The sequence below is a fragment of the Corylus avellana genome, chromosome ca2, assembly GCF_901000735.1.
Source record: "Corylus avellana chromosome ca2, CavTom2PMs-1.0".
Taxonomy (NCBI): domain Eukaryota; kingdom Viridiplantae; phylum Streptophyta; class Magnoliopsida; order Fagales; family Betulaceae; genus Corylus; species Corylus avellana.
In genome coordinates, this window is record NC_081542.1 from 16,583,530 (window position 1) to 16,603,218 (window position 19,689).

General features: G+C 34.2%; 2 protein-coding genes across 2 annotated transcripts; one reads left to right on the plus strand and one right to left on the minus strand.

Moving 5' to 3' along the window:
- Positions 1–11,286: 11,286 nt before the first annotated feature.
- LOC132170394 (probable pre-mRNA-splicing factor ATP-dependent RNA helicase DEAH2) lies at positions 11,287–16,376 on the plus strand. The gene is made up of 7 exons (XM_059581366.1): positions 11,287–11,741; positions 12,552–12,754; positions 12,907–13,991; positions 14,403–14,528; positions 14,625–14,863; positions 14,992–15,110; positions 15,919–16,376. The coding sequence occupies exons 1-7, from the start codon at positions 11,454–11,456 to the stop codon at positions 16,043–16,045; spliced, it is 2,187 nt and encodes a 728-aa protein (XP_059437349.1). The 5' UTR covers positions 11,287–11,453; the 3' UTR covers positions 16,046–16,376.
- Positions 16,377–17,208: 832 nt separating this feature from the next.
- LOC132172177 (pentatricopeptide repeat-containing protein At4g16835, mitochondrial-like) lies at positions 17,209–19,287 on the minus strand. The gene has a single exon (XM_059583627.1). It carries the CDS (start codon positions 19,278–19,280, stop codon positions 17,685–17,687), a length of 1,596 nt encoding a protein of 531 aa, XP_059439610.1. The 5' UTR covers positions 19,281–19,287; the 3' UTR covers positions 17,209–17,684.
- Positions 19,288–19,689: the final 402 nt, after the last annotated feature.

The following is a 19,689-nucleotide window of genomic DNA, read 5'->3' on the forward strand; positions in this document are numbered from 1 at the left end:
AGTATCAAAAAGTCAAATCGTGGTTAATTCCATAATACATCTATAGGTTGCCAAAACTTTTGGACATGTATCCTATATATATATGAACTGAATTCTTTATGATGACTTCTTTTTTTTAAAAAAAAAAAAAAAATTATTTTATTTTATTTTATTTTTTATTTATTTTTTTATTATTTTCAAGAAACAAAACAATAAATTGAAGAAAAAGAAATGCACAAGACGGTTAGGATCATTGGATCATACAATGGCGTTAGCCTATTGTTCTGATACCATGAAGAAATTCAAAACAATATGAAAATTCAATGCGAAAATAATAAAATAAATAACACAAGATATTTTATGTACTTCAATCAACCACTTAGGTCCATAAGATAATACAAAATGCTCTATTTATAGAGTTTACACATAAATATAATCTTTAATCAAATCTCATAATTTAGGGTGATCAAATCATAATCAAATCTCTAAAGTTAGGCCAATCTAAACTTCATCAAATCTCTAACTTTATGGTCATTTAAATATACTATAACGGGCAATTGGCATTTGGAAAGATCCTTGAATTCCGCCTATATTCTTCGTGAATTTAAACCTTCTGCCAATTCTCACATAACAATATACTTGCCTCATTTCAAGGTGGCAGATTTGATCAACACCTTGGATCGAAGCTGGAATATTGATAAGTTGAGAGCTCTCTTTGATTCCAATTTTGTGAAACAAATTCTAAAGATCAATTTAATCTGGACTGCTTCTTCGTCTGGCCATTTTTTTGTTAAAGCTGCATGCACATGAATTATAATCCAATCTTTCTCAGCACCATTCCTGCAATAGATTGGTAAAAAACTTATAACTTGAAAGAGTCAGTATAGGCTAAAACATTTTCTTGTAATTCTCCTTTGTTCTCCTTGTGATCCTCTTGGTGTAATTCCCCTTCTTCTTCTATATTAGGCTGGCCACACTAGAACCATAACAATTTACTACACTTTTTTGCCGATGTTTACGGCACCCCACATTGGCTTTACATTAGTCGCCAAATAGCCATTTCCATAAGTTGCGCCTTCCAATATTTGAACATGTGACGTGGTGCCTGCTTAGATACTAATATTAGGTACCTAACCAAAAGAGAAACGCTAAAAACCATTATTTCAACAATCTTTCAATCATCTCCATATAGGGAATGGATGAATTCACTACTGAATTTGTGTGAGATTCATATGAATTCACAAATTTAAAAGTTGATCCATTCGATTTGCAAAAAGAAATGGTTGAAAGAATGATTGTAACATGTCTTGGAGCAATAAAAACTCATTCATGGCTGCCATTAAGAGCTTCAAGTATATATAATAGGAGGTTGAAAGACGGTTAGACGAGGACTTCAAGTATATTAAAGTTCAAGCTCCCGAGAGGCTAAGTTGCAAGGGCGGTTGAACAAAGTTCGAAAGAGGCTGAATAATTGAGCTTTACAAGATACCTCTAAGAGCATCAGTCAAAGACAGTTGGAGCGAAAGTGTTTCACAATGAACTATAGAGATGTCTAGTTGCAACCCCAATCGAATAAGGTTCAAATGTGATGTTCATTTAACTAGATCTGAGACACTCAGTCGCTACCAGGATGGTACTCTATTTGAACGTTGTTGCAAAGAGAATTGTGAAATCATAGAACACGTTAAAACGCCTCACTAACTCGTTCGAACGCCGCAGCCTCATAATGGGGTTTTTCACAAACCAACTTTCATCTAATTAACCTCAATTTTTTTCAAGGCCTATATAAGCATCTTTACGCCCAATTTTAAGGGTGATCGCATACCATTATTTTGTGAACTAAGAGAGACTTTTTGCTTCTCTATTTTAAATAAATATTACAATAACTTCCTTTATTCTTTCTCTATGCTATTTAAATATTCTTTCAAATAAATTGTAGATGAAATAGAGGAAATAGAAAGTCATATTATATTAAAATAATGCTAATAGAAACAGAAGTACTACCTTAGATTTAGGGTAACACTTTTGGTTCTCTTGGTTAAGGGAACAACTTTCCCTACATTTAAGGAATGCTAGCTAGTACTCTAAGGCCCCGTTTGGTTTGCGGAATAGACCCTTGGATTAGACTAGCTAACACTAGGTATAGCTAGTTCTTTGTTTGGTAACACTCTATTCCTGAGAATAGTCTATTCCCATGGGACTACTAATCTCATACACAGGGTTAGCTAAGCCACTAAAAAATGAGTAGTTTAACTAATCATTTCCTGTGGGATTAAATTAATTGTGTAAATTACTTCAAAAAACCCCACTTGTGAGATTAAATTTTGTCTTCTCTCTCCGATTCTTCTATATTTCTCTCCCTCTCTGTAACACTCCGATCCCATATTGGGAAGATGAGAAGAAACCCACATATAGTGGATGGTTTATTGAGATAGTCATGGGTGCTAAGTCTCATATTGCCTAGTTACTAGGTGAAACTGAGCTTTATAATGAATTCTAGGAAAACTCTAAATTGACTAGTCCTTTTGGAGTAATAGCACAAATGTAGTTAGCACTTTTCCCTAGGTCGTTACAAGTGGTATCAGAGCCACCTAGTAATGCCAGGTCATGTGGTACTAGAGCACTGCATGTCGTGGACCTAACAAGGACGTCAGGAGTTTAAGAGGGGGAGTTTGTAACACCCCGATCCCATATTGGAAAAATGAGAAGAAGCCCACATATAGTGGATGGTTTATAGAGATAGTCATGAGTGCTAAGTCCCACATTGCCTAGTTATTAGGTGAAACTGGGCTTTATAATGAATTCTAGGGAAACTCTAAATTGACTAGTCCTTTTGAAGTAATAGCGCAGATGTGGCTAGCGCTTTTCCCTGGGTCGTTATACTCTCTCTCTCTCTCTCTTTCTCTTTTCTCCGTCTTTATATTTCGTTCTCTCTTTTTCTATCTCTCTTTCTATTTTCTCTCTGATTCTTCTGGTACAGTGTTTCTGCTAGTGCAAACTATTTTTTTTTCTTTATGCCGTCTCCCTTCTCTGTACCATTTCTCAGTTTTTTTTTATTTCTTTTGATTCTCTGTACATTTTCTCTCTGATTTTCTTCTCTCCGTTTCTCTGTTTTTTTATTTATGTACCTTTTTTTTTATTATTATGTTTCTCCATATCTCTTTTTTCTCAGTTTTTTTTTTTTCTTTGAAGGAGAAACAGAATATGGAAGGTTTTTATAAAATACAAATATATAATCTGTTTTTTGATTTCTTTTGATTCTCTGTACATTCTCCAACTATATTTTTTTTTATTTCAAGATTGAGTTTGATTCTGTTTTTTCCAACTATATTTTTTTTATATAAATAATTTTGTGGCATAAAAAAAAAAAAAAAAAAAAAAAAAAAAAAGGAAAAGGCCACATACCTGACATAATTAAAAACAAATCAGAAAAATAAATTATAGTAAAGTTGTTTATGTTTAAAAAAAAAAAAAATGAAAGTCCTTAGTAATATAAATTGTATTTGTATTATAAGGGTATTTTAAGAAATTTGATCACAATATGATTTCATTCATCAACATATTGCATTGTACCAAACGAATGAATAAAATTCGTTAGTATTCCAACATTACAGCCAAACAAAGGAATATGAATAGTTAATCTATTCAACACTCTTCTATTCCCAGTAGTAGCTAATCATTTTCCAATAAACTAGACATTCCACGAACCAAGAGGCCTAAGAATTTTGTTAAGCCACACAAAGTTCTTAAACCTTCAAGTCACTGGAGTTCCGTTTTGTAGAGGAAACCAAATATATTAAGATTGACCGGAGTTATTGAACTACTGCAGTATAAGATAAGCACTTCGTTGGTTGGGTACACGTCAGGTTTTACTGCAAATATTTTGTGAGTATAAATTGATTATATAATTAATCTTCTTCCTCAAGTGCATTGGTTTATTAGGTTTAATAATTTTATTTTTAAAGATTTTCAGTTTGCCGCCAAAATTGAAGTGATATCTGTATGGATTTGATTAATTAAAGTGAGGGTTAAATACCTTAAACCCCCTTAGGGTTTAGCAACTTTATTTTTTCCTCCCTGGGGTTTCACTTTTATCACAGAACCCCCCTGGGGTTTTGATAAAGGACCAATTTAGTCCATCCGTTAATTGACCGTTAAGACTGACACGTGGACCAATCAGATGTTGACACGTGGCACCTATTAAATTTTTTTAAGAGCCACCCCCAAATGGCCAAGAACCACCCCCAGTTTTTTCCTTTTTTTTAAAAAAAAAAAAAAAAAAAAACATTTTTTTTGTTAATTTTTTTAAAAAATTAAATAGGTGCTACGTATCAACATCTGATTAGTCCACGTGTCAGTCTTAACGGTCAACTAACGGATGGACTAAATTGGTCCTTTATCAAAACCCCAGGGGGGTCCTGTGATAAAAGTGAAACCCCAGGGAAAAAAAAATAAAGTTGTTAAACTCTAAGGGGGTTTGAGGTATTTAACCCTTAAAGTGATTGATTGTATGGTTCCTATTTTTAATTTGTCAAGTTTGTTAGAAAATAAATATTTACCTTCCACTTGCCCTAGGTGTTGTTTAGGACGAATTTTGGTCCCCATCTCAGCTCACGCCACCCCACATTACCTACTATTATTACAATTGTGCTATTAAATTAGTGCGCCGCATGAGGTATTAGATTAAGAGAAATAATAGAGACACAACTTAAATATATAATTTTGGCCAAACTTTTTTTTTGATGTAGTCATTTTTTAAAGAAAGGGACCACATAGGATGTTATGACTTCAATTTTTTTTTTTCTAAATGATCACATAAGTGAAAAAGTTTGATCAAAGTTGTTTGTCTAAGTTGTGTCTCTATCATTACTCATTAGTTTAATAATGATCTAGCTAGGCTGACATGAAGCATAGCAATTTACATGGTAAAAAACTAATAATAATAATAATAATAATAATAATAAAAAAAAAAAAAATAAGTAATAATTTATATTGACTTGAAGCATATCAATTTACTACTTAGTGTAAGTTAATATACATGTTAGGACGTCACTTCTAACGTGAAAGCCTAAAATAATGGGCTTTGATCCACTTAGGTATATTAATTACTTTTTTTTTTTTATTCTTTTGCCAAAAAAAAAAAATTATAGACTTTAACCCCACTTCTTTATGTTAGAATATTAATTAAATGATTAAATTGAAAATAAACTTCGATTTTACAATCTCTATTTCTCAAAGTTTAAAAACTCTCAATTTAAATTTATTGTATTCAACTTTACAAAATTTGCAATCTCACCCCTCCAATATGATTTTTTACTAAATCCTGATAGACCTAGCATTTTCGCCATTATTATTATTATTTTTTAAAAAAAAGAATAATTGTAATTTAAGGGTGTAATTTTGTAATTTTATAATGTTTTCATGGGTATATGGTCATTTCACCCTTTTATTGTCTAATTTAACCCCAAATCCTAACGGGGAGGGGTGAGATTTCAAATTTTTAAAATTTTGATACACTAAATTGAAAGTTTTTAAGCTTTGGAGGAAAATTACAAAATGGATAAAAATTCAAAGAGATTAAATGAAGTTTTCCCTTAAATTTATTATTTTCTAAAAGCATAAGCTTTTGAGAGTTTGAACGATTATTGGAATATTAATTAAATGATTAAATTTGCTATTTTCTTCTAAAAACTTAGACTTTTGAAATAGAAAAATGCTAAAAGTATCAAATCTTTTACCAAGAGATGGGTATCAAAATGATGTGGAGCTTACTCATTAGTACCTGTAACATTTCTCTTTATTAATTATTTGGAAAATTTTCACAAAAACCCTATGAACTTTCACGCTTTTTGAGAAGACCTCTCAAAATTTAAAAACTTTCAATTTCACCTTTCGAACTTCGAATTTGATACAATTCACCCCCTCCGTTAGGGTTTTGCGTTAAATAGACGTTAAAATAGATGAAATGACATTTATACTCCTGAAACTTTTATAAAATTCTAAATTTATCCTCAATTTTAAATTAAAAATTCAAAAAGATGAAACATTGATGGTATTTGGGTATTTTTCATAGCATCTATTAGAGTACTAACAGCAGCTTCCCTTTGATTTTTCTTAAGTTTAGGGAACAAAACTACTTTTTGCTTTCCTATGAAAATATATTTCACAATAGCTTTACTTACCTTTCTCTATACCATTAAAATATTATTTCTTTACAAAATACAAGTTCTCTACCCACCATCACATTTTTTACAAAATCTTAACACAATCCTCAATTAAAGACAAAAAGATGAAAGATGAAAGGAAAGAGAAATATTTATATTAAAATAATATATAGGAAATCACTTTTGGTTCCCTACACATTGGGAAACACTGTAGCAAGCCTTGTGTAATGCCCCCAAAATTAGCCTTAGCCAACTTGACATGGTTACTGGCAATTACCCTGTTTAATTAACTTGTAACTAAATGGGGAATCGCTCCTCTTAGCATTTTCAGAGTTAATGCATAGGAAGGTGAAATGAATCTGAGAAATCTATAAATTATTACAGGGACATGTATAATTCTCGAAATTTAAGACATAGAGCAACTAACAATCAAAAAAGGCAAACCTGATAGCAATCTGAAGATCTTAAAGCAAAGTCTGCAGTGGCAGCCATGCCACTCTTGGGTTCTAGAAACAAGCTTCCTATAAGAGTAATAACCACGTAAGTCTAACGACTTAGTAAGTAAACCTCACAATTAGGTATGACATAAGCTCATTATTATTAAGCATAAATAAACGTGCAGTTTTGATAAACATTTAAAAAATGTGTTGTCTTTGTTAGTACACCTTGAAAATATCGTTTGGTTTAAAAGAGGTGTTGTCTTTGTTAATACACCTTCAAAACGTGCAGTTTTGATAAACATTTAAAAAAACTCATGACACATACATATATATATTGTAACACTGAATGATTAGTAAAATATAACTACACTTTCTTGTGAACATAAACACTTTGTCGAATCACGTAAATTTGTATCTTAACTCTCTCCTGATTTCTCTCTTTTCGATTTTATATTATTCATAATTATTATGCACAGTAACAACAATATCCTATTATAAATTCACAATCGCGATGTTACATAAATATATATAGTTTTATACAATTTTGGATGGAAGAAGTGAAGTGAAAAATACTGAAGGAGTTAAAACGTCATATTTGAAAATAGACAGAGTAAATTAAAATTATGATATTATTAAATAAGTTTATATTTTCCATCAAATTAAAGCATGATGAGGTTCCCTTAGATGTTTACTTGGAAAATAGTGTTCATTTGATAAAACTCTTTAGACTGTGCCTTTTTTTCTTTTTTTTTTAGTTGAAAAAAGTGTACTAATGTGACATAAATGTGAAAGTAATTATATATATATATATATTGCTAATTTTTTTTTTTTTAAAAGAAAAAATCGCTTAAAATCATTATCAAACGGGACAGTATTCTTTAAGAAGTTTGAAGTTTTCTTTTGCATGTTAAGTTTGTTACTTGAATGGGCTCAACTTCACCGGCCACTGCAAACCCAATATAAATTGGGCCAGACTGCAGTAGGATCTCTGATTCGGGCTGGGCTGAAATAAAATACTAAACAAATCCCAACCACTAAAACACGGGTAGAACGGTTAAGTCCGACCATTCGAATTGAGGAAATCAAGTTTTTAAATATAATGGTAAAGATTTTATTTTGTTGTATTTTAGGGGTATAATTATGATGTAATCATAATTATTTGGTTTTGTCCGGTTAGGGACGGGTATATCTCCATAGATTTTCTAGTCTAATAAGAAGTAGATCTTCCAATAAAGAATATATCTCTAATTCATATCTCTTCTGTTTTGTTATTAGTGGGTTCACATCAAAGTAATGCTAGGGGTGAAAAGGCAATTACTAAATTTCACTAACCGCTAGACGGATAGCGGTTTTTCGGCGGTTAGTAAACATATAACTATCCACTATAACTGTTTTTTTAAGTTGGCATTTGGGCAAATTTTCAATTTTAGGCTTTTTTTAATATACCACATTGGGCCAAATTATTTGAAAAGCAGCCCATATTGAAAAATCTAAAATATTTGACCCCAAATTTACATTAATTTACATCTATTTGTACTTAAAAATAAATACCTTAAATGTAAATCATAACTTGTTAAGAATACAAGTTATACTAATAGAAAATAATAATAATAATAATAATAATTATTATTGTATTAGTATAATTTGTATAATTATGTTATGTTATATATGTATAATTTGTTATTATATAATAATATGATTTAATGATTAATTGATCATGTGATATAATTATGGAGAAAATTCACTTTACCCCCTTGAAGTTTCAGAAAATTTTCAATTTGAACCCCAAAGTTTAAAAATTGGCAATGTACCCCCTAATGTTTCAAAAATTTTCAATTTAAACCTTCCGTTACTAATTTCTATTAAATTGGACTGAAATTAAACAAAAAAAAGCCTAAGGGTAATTACGTAATTTCATAGATTTTTGTCTAATTTGACGAAAATTCATAACGGAAGGTTTAAATTGAAAATTTTTTAAATATTAGGGGGGTACATTGCTAATTTTTAAACTTTGGGGTTCAAATTGAAAAACACTTGAAACTTCAAGGGGTAAAGTGGATTTTTCCCTATAATTATATATATTATAATGATAATACATTAATACTTCAATTATAGTTATAAGTAACACATTATTTAATCCATTGTCAATTGATTAATTTGATATTATACGAATCAAATTATCATGTGAATAATATGATTAATTATTTGAATAATTATTGAATTATATGATTAAGTATTGATCTTATACATTTATATTATTCAATATGCATATGCATAATTATAATGTATAACATATATGAACTTATAAGTTTATAATATATATTGGAACTAAGTCTCTGGGTACTTAATTATTGTATTAGTATGGACTTGTATACTTATGACTTATGTCATATTATATATGTATAATTTGTTATTATATAATCATATGACTTAATGATCAATTGATTATGTGATATAATCATATAAATTACAGTGATAATACATTAATACTTAAATTGTTATTTAATTCTCTAAAAAAAAGAAAGTGCGATTTAATGGTCAATTGATCATGTTATAAATATAAATTATTATTATTTATATATATATATAAAGGCGGTTAGTAGGCGGTTAATAACCACCCGCCTTTCACCCCTAAGTAATGCTATATATCATATTCACAATATTGACGTGGCAATCTCAATCGACCCTTCAATTTTTTAGTAATGTCAGAAATTATATTTTTAACTTATAATTATCTCACAATATTGATGTGACAGTTCCAACCAACCCTGTGATCATTAATAGTTTTTTTTTTTTTTTTTTTTTAAATGATTGATTGTGATAGCCATGTTAATATTATGAGATAAAAATATGATTTTTAACATTATTATTATTATTAACAATGATTGGTATAGTGGTTGGTTGGGATTGCTACATTAGTATTGTGGAATAATTGTACAATCAAAATGTGGTTTCTAACATTATTCTAATAGTATATATAATGTCAAGTTATTTAAAATTTTAAATAATGTAACGACATATTTACCTTGTGACAACAAGATTATAAATTTTAGGGTTAATAACATTTTTGGTACCTGGGTTTTGAGGTTTTTTAATTTTTCATCCTAGGTTTTAAAACATGACAAAACTAGTACCTCAGATTTTGGAAAAGACATAATTACCACCTCCAGTTTGAAAAATTCTATGGGGGTGGCCGAACCACCCACAGCCACCCCTAGTTTGACAGGGGGTGGTTTGGCCACCCCAAGGGCCAAAAAGGGGGTGGCCGAAACCACCCCCATGGCCCTCGCCACCCCCATACCGGCCTTGGGCGTGGCTCAGCCACCCCTAAAGTCAAATTGGGGGCGGATGGCTAGCCCCTGGGGGTGGTTTTGCCACCTCCATAGAGTTTTTCAAATTGGAAGTGGTGATTATGTATTTTTCAAAATCTGGAGTACTAGTTTTGTCATGTTTTAAAACATATGAAAGAAAATTAAAAAACCTCAAAACTTAGGTACCAAAAAAGTTATTAACCCTAAATTTTAATATAAACCATGAAATAGAATAATCATATTTTCTCATATACAAGACTGGAGAGTTTGATATGAATAGTTAAATTAATTGTATTCGTATAATCGTATACCCATAACTTGATAGATTTTGAACTCCACCCACAAACCTAAATTGATAGCCTTTGTATATTTTGCCAATTGCATGTAGTTTATTTTACAATAAAAATTGAAGAAAAAAAATTACAAGTTTGATTCTATTTTTAATATCAAAATTGTAGAGTTATTTATTTATTTATTTATTATTATTATTATTATTTTAAAAGAGCAAATGGCCCCAAATAATTGAAACGGCTAAATGTCTTTTAGGTACATGCGATTAGGCTATTTATCAAATGAGCATCTCGGTTTCTAAAAGTATTGTAGATGATATATGTTTTGAGCCTAAATATGAAGATGATACTTCAATCCATAATTTTCACAGTATGCCTCATTAGTAATAGTGATATTTAAAATAAAAAAAAAAAAAAAATTAGGATGACTCAAGTCACCACATATTTTCGAGTCGAAATCACCCCCATTTGGCCTTATGGGTAGCCTGACCAAGGGGAGGGTGCTCTTGGCCATCTCCAAATGGCCATGGCAGTGGTAGGGCAAGGGGTGGTTAAGCCACCCTAATAATTTCTTTATTTATTTTTTATTCTTTTAGTTTTTTAATTTATAAATAATATTACTAAGGTATATGAGACACATAACATACTTGATACTGATTAGTTTGAAGTGTCTCTCCATTAAAATTATGGACAGAAGTACGATATTCATATTCATGCTCGAAACATGTATCATTTACAACACCTTTGAAAACCGATGCGGTCAATTGATAAACATGTTTAGTACATGTATTAAAAAAGTAAGAGAAGAGACATACATTCCAACTCTTTCACACTTTCAAGTGCATAGTTAATAATGTGATGTTAAAAATTATTATTAAATTTAAAATTTAATGATCATTTTTCATTGTCATGCCAAAAAAAAATATGTACTTAACAATGTGAGTAAAAATATGTATGGAAGACGTGTATATATAGAAGTTATCAAAAGAAATTAGCCCTAATTGAAAAAACACACAAAACATCAGGGACTCATCTGTAATTCTGGAAACTTCAGCTTCTCTCTCTTTTCGGCATCTATAAATTCCATTCCGAATTTGCCCTAGCCTCGTTTTCTTTCTCACTCTCCCTCGCTGTCAGTCAAAATCTCTCATCCTAGGGTTTTCGTTTGCTTCGAATAGGAATCGGATCCTATCTGATTCTAAACTCGGATCCTCGGAGGCTTCCAACTTGTTTGGGTTCGTGGGGTTCGGGTTAGGGTTAGGGTTTGTGATGGGAACGGAGAGGAAGAGGAAGGTGAGCTTGTTCGACGTGGTGGACGAGACGTCGGTCTCCTCGAAGATCTCAAAATCGAACGGTGGAGGAGGAGCTGCGATGAACAACAACAATGGCGGGTTCAATCGGTGGACGGGAAAGCCGTACTCGCAGAGGTACTACGAGATACTGGAGAAGAGAAGGAGCTTACCGGTGTGGCACCAGAAAGAAGAGTTCTTGCAGGTCCTCAAGGCCAACCAGACCATCATCCTAGTCGGTGAGACTGGTAGTGGCAAAACCACTCAGGTTTGTTTCCGACTAATGAAAAATAACATAGAGACATGTTTGCTGTTTGGTTGCTGGGAAAGCGGAGAAAAAATGAATGATAGCTTTTGGTTTCTTGCTCGTTCATAGCTTTTGCTTGCTGAGAAAGTGAATTTTGGGTTTTGTGATAGGTGTCCGATTGCTGTGTAAGTGGACGAAAAATAATGACTTTTGATATCTTTCGGTTTCTTGTTTGTTTAGGTTTACTTTGCTGGTGAAATTGGAATCCGTGCAATAATTTCTGTTGCCTAGGATTCAATTGGCATGTCCTGAATATCTAGGCAATGATTTTTTTAGTTGTTTTTATTTTCATACATTTTGTAGACAACGAAACTGAGCTTTAGGGTGTGTTCTATATGAGATGCTGGAATTCAAATGTGCTAAATTTGAATCATACATTCGGTTGTGAAGCCAAACTGAGTTTTCAGGCTTTTTGTCCAATGTTATGTTGGGTATTCTGTTTTCCTGTGTTGGTGTATTGCTTTTCCATTGTTACTTTTTGGTTGTTTAATATCTTTTGGCTTTTCGGGTTCATGATCATGAATCGTATGGAGTGGTCATTTGGAAACCTTAGTGGATGTAGGGTCATCTTGTATTTTATGTGAGTGTAAAAATGCATAATTTCATGCTTAGAGAGTGTTTAATGTTGTGTTGAAGCTTGTAGTAGGCATTGGTTACTGTTGATTTATATGTGCACAAAGAAAACTAATGTATGTCTACTTGTTCTTGAGCAAGGAATAATTCTCGTGTACTTGATGTGGATAATTAAGAGGATTTGTCTCTATTCTACAGATTCCCCAGTTTGTTTTGGAAGCTGTTGATATGGAAAATGCAGATAAACGCAGAAAGTTGATGATTGGATGCACTCAGCCTCGAAGGGTGGCTGCAATGTCTGTTTCTAGACGTGTTGCTGAAGAGATGGACGTAACTATTGGAGAAGAGGTTGGTTACAGTATCCGTTTTGAAGACTGCAGTAGCGCAAAAACAGTTTTGAAGTAAGCTTTTATCCTTCGGTTTAAATAGTTATTTTCTTTATTTGGGAAAAAAAAGGAAGAGAGAGAGAGAGAGAGAGAGGGGGGGGGGGGGATGGTTGGGGCTGCTTCGACCTAAGTTGCAAGTTTACTTATGTTGTTATTTTATATGGCAGATATCTAACAGATGGTATGCTGCTGAGGGAAGCAATGACAGATCCACTTTTGGAGCGTTACCAAGTCATAATTCTTGATGAGGCTCATGAAAGAACATTGGCAACTGATGTTCTATTTGGGCTTCTGAAGGAGGTGTTGAAAAATAGACCTGACCTGAAGCTAGTTGTGATGAGTGCAACTCTTGAGGCTGAAAAGTTTCAGGGATATTTTTTTGCTGCACCACTTATGAAAGTTCCTGGGAGGCTTCATCCTGTGGAGATATTCTACACCCAAGATCCTGAAAGGGACTATCTGGAGGCAGCAATCCGGACAGTTGTGCAGATTCACATGTGTGAAACTCCTGGAGATATACTTGTGTTCCTCACTGGTGAGGAGGAGATAGAAGATGCATGCCGGAAAATAGCGAAGGAAGTTGCAAATATGGGTGACCAGGTGGGACCGGTGAAAGTAGTGCCTCTGTATTCTACCCTTCCTCCAGCTATGCAGCAGAAGATCTTTGAACCGGCTCCACCTCCAGTGATTGAGGGTGGTCCTCCTGGAAGGAAGATTGTGGTGTCAACAAACGTTGCAGAAACTTCTTTGACCATCGATGGTATAGTATATGTTATTGACCCGGGGTTTGCAAAACAAAAGGTTTATAACCCACGAGTGCGAGTTGAATCCTTGTTGGTATCTCCAATATCTAAAGCCAGTGCACATCAGAGATCGGGGCGTGCTGGAAGAACTCAGCCTGGGAAATGCTTTAGACTTTATACTGAGAAAAGTTTCCATAATGATCTTCAGCCGCAGACCTATCCAGAAATATTGAGATCAAACCTTGCAAATACGGTTCTTACCCTGAAGAAATTGGGGATAGATGATCTGGTGCATTTTGATTTTATGGATCCTCCTGCTCCAGAGACATTGATGCGGGCATTAGAGGTTTTGAATTACTTGGGAGCATTAGATGACGAAGGAAATTTGACAAAACTTGGGGAAATTATGAGTGAATTTCCATTAGATCCTCAGATGTCAAAGATGCTCGTTGTTAGCCCTGAGTTCAATTGTTCAAATGAAATTCTGTCGATTTCTGCCATGCTTTCAGGTATTTTTTTTTTTTTTTTTTTATCTCTCGTTTTCTCCCTGTGTCCATCTTGAGTCCTGTCTCGGTAATATAGGAATGTAGCTCTGGGCAGCATCATCATTGGATGCACTGCCATTGGTCTGGCATGTGCACAGGCATGTTTCTGTGCATATGATGTCTTCTAACTGCTTACACATGCAAATGCTTGTGCACGTGGTTAGAATACTGTGTCAAATTAGGTTGTCATCAGCAACTGTCTTCTCTGGGTTCCATGCCCCCGGTTGGCATGTACCATAGGAATTCTAAGTAAGTGCTGATGCAGATAGTTGCAGTTTCTCAGTATTCTCTCATGAAGCAAATGGTCTCGTCTCGCCTCTATGCATCTGCTGACCTCCGTGGGCCTCCTCTGTGATAACCAATTTCTTTCTTTAGTACCCAATTGCTTTGTCCGGCCTAGGGAGGCTCAAAAAGCTGCTGATGAAGCGAAAGCTAGGTTTGGGCACATCGATGGAGATCACCTGACGCTCTTGAATGTGTACCATGCTTACAAGCAAAACAGTAAGTAGTTACTTTTATGTCTTTCTTAAGGGTTATAACTAATTCTTTTATACAATTTGATCTTATTCTTCTTTTTTGTTTGTGAATGGGTTGCAGACGACGATCCATCTTGGTGCTATGAGAACTTTGTCAATCATAGGGCGTTGAAGTCTGCTGATAACGTTAGACAACAGCTAGTGCGCATCATGGCCAGGTTCAACCTCAAGTTGTGCAGCACTGATTTCAACAGCCGTGACTACTACATCAACATAAGAAAGGCTATGCTAGCAGGATACTTCATGCAGGTAGCTCACCTGGAAAGAACTGGACACTACTTGACTGTGAAAGACAACCAAGTATGTAAAACGATTTCTTTTATTCTCATTTTCTTCAGCCATCTTTATTGTTAATTCCAAGATATGCTGTATCAAGGTTTGTGTGTTGCGAATAAGAATGAGATTTAAGATTCCGCATTCTCTTGCAGGTGGTGCACTTGCATCCTTCAAATTGCTTGGATCACAAGCCAGAGTGGGTCATTTATAATGAATATGTCCTAACAAGCAGGAATTTCATTCGGACAGTGACAGACATCCGTGGTGAATGGTTAGTTTCATGTTTTCTGTTAGTGTTTCTTTTTTCTTTAATAATTCTGTTGTTTTTTAGTAGTGATTTGGGACCCTATGAGGCTCAATTAGGGGGATTCTTTTGTAATGATAGGTGGATATCACCTGTGTTAAATTACCACTTTTCTCATAAGCTTAAGCTGATAGGAAAAGGTAAATTTAAAATATTTTAACACTATTCTTCACGTGTGAGCTCAAACTCTCTTTTAATAAATGAGGCTCAACACGTGAAATATTTAATTTAAATGTGAGGTGAATTGACGGAATCAAGGTTCGATCTTAGAACCTTTGGCTCTGATATCGTGTTAAATTATCACTTTTTTCATAAGCTTAAGCTGACAGGAAGAGGTAAATTTAATCACTTATCAATACTTTTTAATCTGTATGACTGAACTCTAGTATTTGGTCCTTGCTAGTTAGTTTTGTCAATAATAGATCTTAAGCCTTTTATGTTCGGGTTGTGCATTAAGCGAGCCTATCTTGTTTATAGTCTACTGCAGCATGGGAACGGGCTCAACTTAGAAGTTTAAAATCAATTCCATTTTCAATAATCTTGGCTCATATATACCCTTAGATTAAGCGTCTAAAAACTAGTTGTTTACCTAAGTAAAGCTGATGAGTACATTCAACCACAATTTTTTGCAGGCTAAAATTATTGGGTGATTTCTTAGAATTTTATGGTTTTAGTATTCAATCGTGTTTCTATTTTAGTAGTGTCCTTTTGCCTGGCATTGAAGAGTCCTAGAAGATGTATTATCAACACTAACCAGCAAGTCTTTTGAGTACAGGCTAATTGATGTAGCACCACACTATTATGATTTGACGAACTTCCCCCAATGTGAGGCCAAACGTGTTCTGGAAAGGCTATACAAGAAGCGGGAGAAGGACAGAGAGGAGAGCAAGAACAAAAAATGAAGTTCCTATCGTCTGTAGCTTTCGACTCCTTATATGTTTCTTCTTCGGAGACAAGGCAAGGACATGTTTTGAGAGAGCTGAATTCTTTCATTAAATTACCCGTTCAACTCTCAACAGCGCCCAGTTGTCAATTTTAACCGGTGGAAATTTGGCGAAGTTTCTGTATCATTACCTAGTGTTAGTTTTAGCAACCTATAATTTTGTATTGTACTTGTCTCAATTTGTTGTGGATCTGGTGGGTTTTGTTTCTCTGCTATTTTACTTTCAAGGTGATTAAATTAACATTTTGAGAAGATGGGAAATGAATGCTATACGATTATTCTGGGGATTACCCTCTCTCTCTCTCTCTCTCTCTCTCTCTCTCACACGCTGGATTCCTTGAAATTTCATTGTCTGAATTGCATGCAATTTGGTCCATTATAATGGGGATTATTCCCTACTCGAATCAGGATTCTTTGAAATTTGCATTTTGAATTGTATGCAATTTGAGCTGTGAATTTCAGGGGATCCCGAGCCCTTTCTCTCACAATTTCACAAGCGTGTGTGCATACACTGGCCGGTAGCCGTATTTTGGGTTTTGGACGTATTTCAGTTGGAGCAGGTTGCTTGAAATCCAGAATCAAAAGGAAATGTGGGGGAGGAGATGAGGCAGATGGTTATATGTCCTATTGTTTAGATCTATAAAGTATAAACTGAATGTTTCTTCAATGGAACAAGAGAAATAAACACTAAGCTTAAAGAAGGGTAATTTAAGCAAGGTATTTAAACATCCCCAACAGTTGAAATTGCAAAGCTGAGCCAAATTGAGGCCTAGTTTTTGGTGCAAGTGTGACAAACACTGAAATTTGTTATGCATACCGAAAGGATTAGTCATAATTAAGTTTCCCCATAATTACTTTGTATGGCATAGTTAACCTAGTGTACAAATAGTGCGAAATCTATCCATACATAGCTTTAATTCATACAAAAATATATATATATATATTATTAATAATTAGGGCTCCCCGTAATCACTTTATATAGCTTAGTTCCATCTAGTATAACATATTCACATAATGCTTTGATATGATCCAATCCAATTTGGAGTATCAAAATTCTTATAAAATATAAATTAAAGTATCAAAATTATACTCCAACAACTTAGATGTCTCTACATAAAATTCTTTTCCTCCATTTTGATATAAGTTAATCATTTTACTTTCATTAGGGCTACCTAGCCAAAATTTTTCCATAGATAGGTTTCAAGTTCTTGACCACATGTTCATACATAAAACCAGTCAAAGAGAACTTTGCATTACTCATCACTTTTGATACTTCTGCCTGCTTCAAAATATTTTGATCATGATCCTTGAGTTCTGCTGCAGTAGATTGTACAGAAGCATCAACTACCTTCGCACTCAGGATGTCATGGAGCAACTTCATGAAGTAATATGCTCATGTTTCAAGTGACATATCTTGCCACTTGACTTTGAGTACTAAACTTCAAAAAATATTTTCTCATGCAGCCATGCTGGACTTCCTTCTCTCAATGAAGAAGAGCAGAAGACATCATTCAAAAGATTTTGTAGACCGGAAAGATCTTTCATTGAATAATTTGGTAACTAAGAAGTCTTTAACAGAAGTATTGCTGTCATTTTGTTCATCTTACACCAAAAGGAGACTCAACCCAACTAGCTGCCTTCTGCTTATTAACACGCCTCTCTTTCATCATTTCCCTTAACTCAATCACACTGCTCCATAATCCCTTTTCACTGTGGACCTTTAAAAGCATTGAATATACTGCGGGATGATCAATTTTCAAATTGGAAATTCCCTCAGCAGCAAACTGACCAAGTTCCAAACTTGAATGCAAGCCACATGCACCAAGCAACGCACCCCACACAACAACATCAGGCTTACAAGGCATCCTCTTGATCAATTTCTCTGCTTTCTCCAGCTTACCTGCTCTCCCATAGAGGTCCACCATGCAAGCATAATGCTCCACTCCTGCTTTTATTGCGTACTCGCCCATGGAGTAGAAGTACTTTTCACCTTCTTCAATCAGTCCTCCGTGCCCACATGCTGATAGCACATTGACAAATGTAACTTCATCAGGCCTAACACCACTCTTTATCATTCTTTGAAACTCCTCAAGAGCTCTTGTTGCTAATCCATGTCTGGCATAACCTCCTATTATTGAATTCCATGACACCAAATTCTTCTTTGGCATGGACTCAAAAACGCTAAATGCTGCTTCAATGTCCCCACATTTGGCGTACATATCAACCAGTGAGGTTGACAAGATGACATCACCTGGTATACTGGACTTTAAGATGCTAGAATGAACTTGCTGTCCCATAATAAGAGAAGAACACCCGGCAATTGCATCTAAGACACTTGACAACGTAAAATGATTAGGCCGACTCCCTGATTTCAACATCCTGATAAAAAGCTTTAATGCATCCATAAATTTCTGATTTTGCACATACCCACTTATCATTACAGTCCACGAAACCACATTCCTTTCACTCATTTTATTGAAAACAGACCGAGCTTTGTTTATCCTCTTATTGCCAATATACCCATTTATCAAACTAGTCCAAGAAACTACATTCTTTACTGGCATCCCATCAAAGACTCTCTGAGCCTCAACCAAGCAACCCAATTCCATATATCCCGAAACTAACGCATTCCATGACGTAACATCTTTCACCAATATCTCATCAAACACTCTCTGCAAACCCACTCGATACCCCACACTCGCATATCCTTTCATCAACGCGGACCCAACAAACACGCTCATATTAAGTGCCAAACAGACGGCATGAGCATGAACCTGTGAGACTAAGACATTGAACACAGAGTCCAAAACCGCGCTAATCACTGTCGACACAGTATACTCATTTGGCCTCAAACCAACTCTTCCCATTTGTAAAAGGTATAAGTACACTCCTTCTGGGTTTTTGGTCTTCTGCAAACCCGATAGCATGGTGTTCCACGAAACCACGTCTTTCATGGGCATTTGATCGAACAAGTCCTGCGCATGTTGCATTTGGTCGCCTTTTACGTACCCAGCGATCAAACTGTTCCACGTGACGACGTTCCGGGACGAGGGGTTTTGATCGAACAGTTTACGTGCATGGTTTATGCGGTTTTCATCGAGGCAAGTGTTAATCATGGCATTGAGATTGGGCGTTGAAAGAGTGCAAATGTGGCGGGAAGATGTTACAAGTACGTATTTGTCTAACCTAAGCATGACTTGCTACAAGCCTACAAATTTTTGTGGCCATGTTTTTAGCCAATATGGTTCCTTTATTACAGGCGCACGTGGCCCAACACTAACTAATTTGGTGCGAGGAAATTAAGAATACTATTTTTAAATTCAATAGTAATTTTAAAAACTACGTTACATTTAGAAGGACTTTAGAAAAATCATAGTCATTCTTATATCATTACTCTATATATATATACTATAATTTGGTTGGGACTACCATGCTTGCGCGTGTTGGGAGATAAAAATGTGATTTTTTAGTATTATTCATTTGGTGCTATCAAAGAGTAATGCTATTGAGTAATATTATTTACTACATTTTTATTCTAAGATTATCCCAAAATATTGATATGGTAGTCTAAACAAACCCTTGATATATATAATTTTTTGTAAA

Coding starts and splice junctions, on each gene's coding strand:
- LOC132170394 (XM_059581366.1), top strand. CDS start 11,454: ATGGGAACGGAGAGGAAGAGGAAGGTGAGCTTGTTCGACGTGGTGGAC. Junction 11,742..12,551: donor GTAGTGGCAAAACCACTCAG/GTTTGTTTCCGA, acceptor TCTATTCTACAG/ATTCCCCAGTTTGTTTTGGA. Junction 12,755..12,906: donor AGCGCAAAAACAGTTTTGAA/GTAAGCTTTTAT, acceptor TTTATATGGCAG/ATATCTAACAGATGGTATGC.
- LOC132172177 (XM_059583627.1), bottom strand. CDS start 19,280: ATGCTTAGGTTAGACAAATACGTACTTGTAACATCTTCCCGCCACATT.